Source organism: Trichechus manatus, unplaced genomic scaffold (genome assembly GCF_000243295.1).
Source record: "Trichechus manatus latirostris isolate Lorelei unplaced genomic scaffold, TriManLat1.0 scaffold00021, whole genome shotgun sequence".
In the NCBI taxonomy this organism is placed as follows: domain Eukaryota; kingdom Metazoa; phylum Chordata; class Mammalia; order Sirenia; family Trichechidae; genus Trichechus; species Trichechus manatus.
Genome location: NW_004443957.1, coordinates 22,445,418 through 22,453,957, shown reverse-complemented (window position 1 = coordinate 22,453,957; position 8,540 = coordinate 22,445,418). Strand labels below are relative to the sequence as shown.

The 8,540-nt window shown below is 43.0% G+C and overlaps 1 protein-coding gene across 1 annotated transcript in view; it reads left to right on the top strand.

Moving 5' to 3' along the window:
• Positions 1-1,617: 1,617 nt before the first annotated feature.
• The window catches only part of NIBAN1 (niban apoptosis regulator 1), a 150,930-nt gene continuing 144,007 nt past the window's right edge, over positions 1,618-8,540 (top strand). The window contains exon 1 of the mRNA XM_004372957.2: positions 1,618-1,790. Within this exon, the coding sequence (XP_004373014.1) occupies positions 1,736-1,790 (55 nt within the window). The 5' untranslated portion in view covers positions 1,618-1,735. The remainder of the gene's footprint in view (positions 1,791-8,540) is intronic.

Sequence of the window (8,540 nt, the reverse complement as noted above, 5' to 3'; positions counted from 1 at the left end):
CCCTGATGGAGCAGGAGAAAGGTGGGGTGAAGAACTCACATTCTAGTAAGAAGACCAGACTTAATGGTCTGACTGAGACTGGAGGAAAAGCATGGCCCCTGGATTCTCTGTCAGCCCAGAACTAAAACAGTATCTGAGGCCAACTCTTCAGACAGGGATTGGACTGGACTGTGGGACATAAAGTGATACTCGTGAGGAGTGTGCCTCTTAGCTCAAGTAGATAGGAGGGACTAAACGGGCAGCTTCTGTCCGGAGATGAGATGGGAAGGCAGAGAGGGTTAGGAGCTGGTTGAATGGACATGGGGAATCAGGGGTGGAAAGGAATGTGCTGTTGCAGTATGGGGAGAGCAATTAGGGTTACATAACAATGTATGTATAAATTTTTGTATGGGAGGCTAACTTAAAATGTAAACTTCATTTAAACCACAACAATAAAAAAAAAAAAAAAAAAAAGACTTTGCTTTTTACTCATAAGGAGGGTAGCCAGTTAGGAGGCTACTGCAATGACCCAGGTGAGAAATAGTGGGAGTGATGGCAGTGGAGGGAATGAGAATTATTTGGATATTGGACATAAACTGAAAGTAGAGTTGACAGGATTTATTGATGATCTGGAATGTGGGATGTGAGAAATTGGGTGTGAGGTGTGAGAATATTTGTGTTAAAGTGCTAGTTAATCAACTTTGGGGGTGTGGGCAGGGAAAGCCTTCAAAGTCTTACTGAGGCCTTGTTTTTATGTGTACAAACATTTGACCTTGTGGTTAAGTCAACAGGAGCCACTGAAAAACTGACTACTAAGAATAGAATAACATTAGTAGTGAATCCTGTGCCCAAGCTGGTTCTTGTTCCCGAGAGGCTGCCAAGCTAAATAATGGTTGTGGGAAAAGAACAAATATCCTTTCTAATGAACTATTTCCAGCTGGTTAAGGAAAGGAACTGAACGTAAAGGTGTAAGGACAGACTGATCAAGAACTTACAAAGTTTCAGGACTGGGAGCATATTGTAGGACCCAGGCCTTAGTTTTTACGCCTCCACGTCGATTTCTCTTTTTTTCTTCACTGTCGCAGTCCCTTCTTGTCCAGCTTCTGGGCTGCAGAAAAGTACAGTTTATCACTGGTTCTCAAATTTCAGTGGGCTTCAGAATTACCTGGAGGGCTTGGGAAAACAGATTCCTGGGTCCCATCCCAGAGCCTCTGATGAGGGGTGAGGAGGGAGGAGATTTTGAATTTCTAACAGTTTTGCAGGGGATGCTGGTCCACGGACCACACTTGAGAGGAACTGGTGCTCCCAAATGTAAAGGGAACTTAAACTCACAGGACTTCGCGGCATGTGGGTCGGGAAAGTCCCAGCTCACAGAGGTTTACAATCACTCGGGAAATGGTCCACTTCTCCCAAAGTGTTTCTCGGTCGCCCTAAATGGGTGAAAACACGAAGCAAAACTTGGCCAAGAGAAGGAGAACGTCCTTCTTGACTAGACATCCCCTTGGAGTTCACCAGTGAGGAGAGGGCGGGAAGACAGCGGCGGGCCAGCCCACAGAGTCTCAGAGTGCGCGGACCTGCAGGAGGCGCCCTAGAAGGCGGCGCCTCTCGGAGGAAGTTTGCCCTCTGACTGCAGAGCCCAGTCCTCCGTCGTATCAGCATCCAGGAGCTAGCAGCCGGCGGCCGACGGGAGCTGTCAGTCCCGCCCGGGGGTGCGGGCCGGACAGCGCCGCGCTCAGCACACGCCAGCACCCGCGCCATGGGCGGCTCGGCCTCCAGCCAGCTGGACGAGAGCAAGTGCGCCTACATCCGAGGTACGCCCGCCCAGGGGCTTCCCGGGAGCGCGGCACGTAGGGGCTGGGAAACTGCTCGGGCCCGTGGGCTAGGCAAACCACCCAGCACTGTCATCCCAAGGGGCTGTCGGCGAGCGGAGGGCCCGCGAGGGTGCCCCGAGCGCGTCCCCAGTTCTCCACGCCAGCTCTTTACCTGCTTGGCGCGAGGGAGCTCAGAAGCGCACCCGTTTCCTGGAGCCTGGTTTATATGAGTAGGAGTGCAGCTCGCCGGCGCAGTCGGCTTGGGTGGGGGCCTGCGCTGGAGCCCAGAATGTGTGGGAGGAGGATGGTTTGGGAAGCGCCGCAGGAGTTGGGAGAGGCAGGTGCGGGATGCAGGGTGGGGGACAACTTCGTCTACTCTGCTTCACCCGCCTGGGTGTCTTTTCTGCCCCGGGCCAGAAACATCTTACCCTCTGGTACCTGACTCTGAGCTTAGTTCCGATCTGTTATGAGCTTGCGGCGATGAGAACGGCGGGGATATCCCTCCTCGCTAGAGATTTCCCTGGGTATTCCCGGCCTAAAAGCAGAATTCCCCTCGATGTGATATTGGCCTGGTTTTGTTAAACGCGGTGTCAGCCACAGCTTCACTTTGAACTTCATAATATCACTTGTGGGATTTCATCAGAGGCAGAAGGGACAATGTCATGTTCCCAGGTTGTACAGTTTCCTTCCCTTCCCCTAGAGCGGGAAAGCAAAAGAGGAACATTAGCATATTTTGTAATAGTTGCTAAAGTTATAGACGGGAGAAACTCATTTTGGGAGACCTTCATAGATGGAGTGACTCAGTGAGGCAGAAGAAAACAGAAAACGAATGCAAACTGCAGGAAACCATGACTGCTTATCTCCTGGTCTTGGCCTCCTCCTTTCCCCCACGACCCCCACACCTTACCTACAAGTACTGTCTTCTGCTGAGGAAGTTGTCCCCAGGAAGTAAATTTTAAATAACCAGATTATCTTGATATTAATGTTGTTTTTGGAAGGGGTGTTATCTTGTGAGTTTAATGGTTTTCTAGCTTCAGAAATACCTTCTAACTAGGTATAAAACTCTAGGTTTTAGCCTGATTCTTTAAAGGAATGCTAAGCTCTTTCTGATTCCTCTTTCTGGCCCTTGAGCCTATCCATTATAGAAGATTTAAGCTTGTAAGAGGAAAGGATATACTTGGTGTTCTTTTCCAGATTCATTTTCAGGCACCACAACATTTAAAACCATTTTAAATAAGGATATCAACATTTAAAAAGTATGTAAAATTGGGGCACTTGAAGAGGAATGTAATTGATTTTCCAGACTTCTACTCTGGTGCTTTTGGAGGTAGAAGATCATCATCAACCCATGGGGGGGTGGGGGGAGGAGGTAAAACACCATCAAGGTTAGCCCTTGCTGTTGTTTAATAAGAGGGGGAAAAGATGGCTGACTTATTTATACTAGTAAAAGAACTAAAATAAGCCTGTCTCAGTCTTAAAAATTGTCTGTATGCTTGTTGTTTTCACCAGGAATAATGTTCTTTCACGAAAGAACAACTTAACAGAACATAGTGAGAAGGGGCTTGCACTCACCTGTTGGCAAAATTATGCGTATGGCATTTATTTTATAAGACTTTGTTTCACTGGAAGCTTAGACATACTCAAAGTTGAGGCATGGTCATCTACAGTTATCATTTAAAGTCCAGAAATGTGACGGATTAATGTACTTGAAGATTTCCTGGTAATGACAGTTGTTGCTACTGATGGAAGCGCTATACTCATTTAAGAAAATGTATCACCTTCTTTATTCTGAATTAAATTATTACACATAGAAAAGTTTGAGGTAATGCACGTGAAGGATTTGCAATGAAAGTTTTTTTTTTTAAATTTTGTTTTGTTGTTGTTGAGAATATGCATAGCAAAACATACACCAATTCAGCGACATTGATTACTTTAAGTTGTGCAACCATTCTCACCCTCATTTTCTGAGTTGTTCCTTCCCCATTAACATAAACTCATTTAATGAATAAAACTATAGCAGATTGTGTGACAGTCATTATATCCCCTAGTCTTGTTCGATTTTACCTCTTTATTCTATATTTGGGAGGCCATTTTCAAGGTAGGTGTAGTGAGGGAAGAAAGAAAAGAGTTAAAGTTAGAATACCTCCAGAGAAAATGAGACATTGCCTCATGTGAGAATATCGGTCTTGCCAAAAGAGAAAGGAGCATTGGAAAAATGCGTAGTGTTGTGAATTGTTAGTGCATGAGCCAATTAAGGTCACAGGGCTGTTCTTTGCTGATGATTTTGAAGCCCCAGATCCCTGAATAAAACCATAACCCTGTCTTCACCACTTGGCCCATCCTTTACCCTATAAATATTCTCAAGCTTTGATTTCATTGTAAACAGAACAATTGAAAATATGACTATGACATTAAAGTACAGTTTTATGACCTGCTTCTCATAATGCAGCTACCAGTGAATTACAGCTTTGGAAACTTCTGTAGCTGGGATAATAACTTTCTTTCAAGCTTAATAAACTTTTTAAATATATATGTAGAATGTATTCAACTGTTCAGTATATCGGGGGTGAGTTTTGTTAACTTTATTTTGTATGTATTGGAAGCAACTGTACTTCCAGTATGCTAATGACTCCCAATCAGTATTTACTTTTAGACAAATCATTGAACAGCTGCCGTTTGGTTTGTGTGCCTAAAAACTTTATGTTAATAGTGATCTACATCACATGGATGCTTTGAAAATACAGTATTTCTTAGGCTTTAGCAAATCACTAGGTAGAGGAATATCAGAAGTGTTAAGGAGTTACTTCATTTATAAGATGCTAGTTTTGAAAATTACTACCATACTCATGTTCCTTACAACAGAATACAAATACATTTTTAGGATTGTTTCTAGAGGTCTTTCAGTAACTTCTCTTAACAAAAGTTTACTGTTAATAAATAATACTAAGGCCAGCTTCTCTCACGTGGACAGTGTCACCTGTTAGCCTCTGTGATGCTTAAGAGCACTGGCCTGAAAGAGCCTTCCTTTAGCGAGGAAGACTAAACCCAAAACCAAACCCGTTGCCGTCGAGTCCATTCTGACTCATAGCAACCCTATAGGACAGAGTAGAACTGCCACAGAGTATGGTAGTAATTTCCAAAGGGTTTCCAAGGAGCAGCTGGTGAATTCAAACTGCCGACATTTTGGTTAGCAGCTGAGCTCTTAACCACTGCACTACCAGGGCTCCTAGTGAGTAAGAAAGCTCATATAATCTTGGCATCAGTGGTCAATTAAGGGCACTTTTCTCTTTTTATGCAAGGTGGGTTTTTTTTTCTTTATAAACTTTTGGTATACCTGAAATAGAAATATAGCTTCAAAAAAGACAATGTACTTTCCTTTTTAAACAGTAATTTTCTTTCCTTTAAAAAAATCACCAATGGATTTTTAATGACTCAAAAAGAAAGTAAGCCAGAGAACTCTCCCATATATAAAAAGTCCTGTGGAGGGTCAATGCTGAAGCTGAGAATTGTGGGATGGACAATCATTAATGTCAGTGTACCCCTAGGCCTGGTAGCTGCAAATAGTTGTTAGGAAACTCTGTTCTTTTCCTGAACTTACTCTTGCATAGTCACTTAACCTGTAAGGGCCCAGTGGCTTCCTCTGAAATGCTCATCAGTGATCTGATGGTTGTAAAGTAGGAAATGAGTTTCTGCTTAAAAGCAACAGGTATCTCTCAGAGGCGTTTTTTCATATTCATAACATAGGGACCAACTTAACCCGAAAAACCCATTGCTGTCAAGTTGATTCCAACTCATAGTGACCCTATAGCACAGAGCAGAATTGCTTCATGGGGTTTCCAAGGTTGCAGTCTTTATGGAAGCAAACAGCCACATCTTTCCCCTTCGAAGCGGCTGATGGGTCTGAACGCTGACCTTTTGGTTAAGCCAAGTGCTTAACCACTGTGTCACCAGGGCCCCTTAGGGGTTAACTTAGGTGGCTGTATATGGAATTTATGCTGACCACATGTCTAGAGTGTTTACACATATGGAAATGACAGTGTTTCCATGGGCAATGCGAATGGAGAATGGGGAGAGTGGTACATGTTTGCAGTCTTTTGCAGATGTGTGGTACTAGCCTACATATTTGTTTATTTTTAAGTTATAATTTGTTAGTGGAGATAGGTATAAGAACTGGTGATTTATCTGGATAATTATGACGGTATAGGATTAGAATTCAATTTATTAGGCTAGTAGTGGCAGTGTAACTGTAATGGAAAAGTTAGGATGTGGAGTATGGCAGGCGCTGTTGGATACAAACGCCACATCCTTTCCCTGTTCCTTTTTCATAACAGAACTCCAGTTTTGTTCATGTATTGAGCCTCCTCCAGGTAGCCCTATATATCAGAGAGGCTAGCCCCATTTATGGCCCCTGGGAGGTAGGTACTGATTGGTCCATGCCTATTAAGGCAGTGCATTTCCCCTTGCCAGGGTTTGTACTGGGCATGTAATTGCAATGCAGTCTGGCTTGAGGGCAGATTTGTTGACTGCTTCTAGGAAGCTTTTCTCCTTTTAAAAAAAGGAGACAAAGGGAAGAGATGTTCCTCCTCTCTTCTTCTTTTGGACTTTGCTGCATTTGTATGGGATGCCTGGGATTGTTGTTTTTATCTTGGTGAGCAGGAGAGGAGCTAGCCTGAAGACAAAGCCAACACTTGCAGGACTGAAAAGCTGAGGCAGTCTCAGAGAAGAGAGGCTGGGGCCCTGGCCAACCTTGCTGATAGCCTGCCTGCCCTGCTTGTGTATGTTTTGTTATATGACGTACTAAATCCCCTTTGAGTTTGGGTGGTAGAGACTGTGGTTGCCCCCTGATATCCGTTATCCTCTGTTGTCTTTAGTAATAGAACCCCCGAGTTTTAGCTGGCCAATGGACTACTCAAGGATAAAGACTTTTTTCAGCCACCTTTGTGACTAAATGGGGTCATGTGACTGAGTTCTGGCCAATGGGATGTAGGCAGAAGTGTTCTAGGCTACTTCCAGAAAATGACCTTAAAAAGGGTGTGCATTCTTTGTCCTAAACTCCACACTGCTAGCTGGAATGTGAGCATGGCTGGAGCAGCCATCTTGAACCATGAGAAGGAGTTCATGCAAAGCAGAATAACTGGACAAAGGAGCTTAGATTCCTGAGGACTTCATGTAGTAGAGTCCCCATACCTGCCCTGGACAACTTACCTCTGGACCAATAAGAGAGAAATAATCTACTTTATGTAAACCAGTGTTTTCTGTGACATTACTGTCATTTACAGACAAACATTATCCTAACCAACATGATTATCTTCTTTTACTTGCAGCTACAAGCATCCTAACCAAAAAACTAAGGGCTCCTTTATTGAGTTCACTTTAAGAAAAATTAATCCACAGAAAGTAAGAAGTGGATAAAAATTATACCATGAGTATTTGTCTTGATTACTAATTAAAAAATGAATGGACTCACCTAAGAAGTGAGGAATTGCAGCTCCCCATGTGGGAGTAGCAGGGGTGAGGAGAAGAGGAGGAGAGCGTTCAGTATAAATATGTAATGCTCAGATGTATAATGATCACGTTGTATTTTGACTAAAAAATGCCCTCAAGCTTCTCAAACTCCCAATGGAGTTAGCAGGACTTTTGAATTAGGAAAGCTACTGCAGATTGGGAATTTCTACATGGTGTGAGGTATGGGTCTTGTTTCGTTTTTTTGCAGATGGATATCCAGTTATGCCAGCACCATTTGTTAAAAGAGACTGTCTTCCCCATTTAACACATTTTGGGCCTTTGTCAAATATCAGGGGCTCATAGGTGGATGAATTTACATCTGGATTCTCAATTCTGTTTCATTGGTCTATGTATCTGTTGTTGTACCAGCACTAGGCTGTTTTAACTATTGTGGCAGTAGAATAGGTTCTAAGATCAGCTAGTGTGAGGCCTCCCACTTTGTTCTTCTTCAGTAATGCTTTACTTCTCCGGGGTCTCGGGAATTTCTAACGTCAATAATAATTTTGTACTAACTTCAGTCTTTGTGCATGGAAACCAAGATTTTAGAGATGAGGACTTCTTTTAGAACGCCTAATCTAATTTTCAAAGGCATAAAGGATTTTGTGAATTGAGAGTTTCTTAGACTCAGTAAAAAAGAAATAAAGACACTAGACTGAGACAGATGAACATTTCCTCCTGGACTTGTGGAAGAAATGATGACCTTCATTTCTGTGAGTCCTGATTCAGGGCTTGATGAGCCTCCTAGAGACAGATGTTGAATTAAGACCTGGTGTGGATGAAACACTTCTGTTTCTGTGGACATTGACTGTCAGAGGACCACACTAGCAAGGGTGCTTTAGTAACAAAAACTCCTGTGTTGTCATGTCAGTAGTGATGTTTATTCTTTTATTATTTTATTTTTGTTGCGGACTACTGAATTGATGATAGTTTTACTCTATTGTAAGTCTTGGGAAGGCCTGAGCTGGGTTCATAGGTAGAAAGTGCAGTAGCAGGAGCCCAACTTGTAACAGTAGTTTCTGATTTTTTTTCTTTGTGTGTGTGTGCCATATTTTATGAGTTTATTGTAGCTTTAAAAAATTTAGTAAGTAGTCCCCCTTATCCACAGAGGATCGTTCCAAGACACCCCCCCATGCATGCCTGAAAATGCAGATAGTTCCAAACCCTATGTATACTATGATTTGTCCTATACGTACATACCTATGAGAAAGTTTAATTTATAAATTAGGCATAGTAAGAGATTACCAA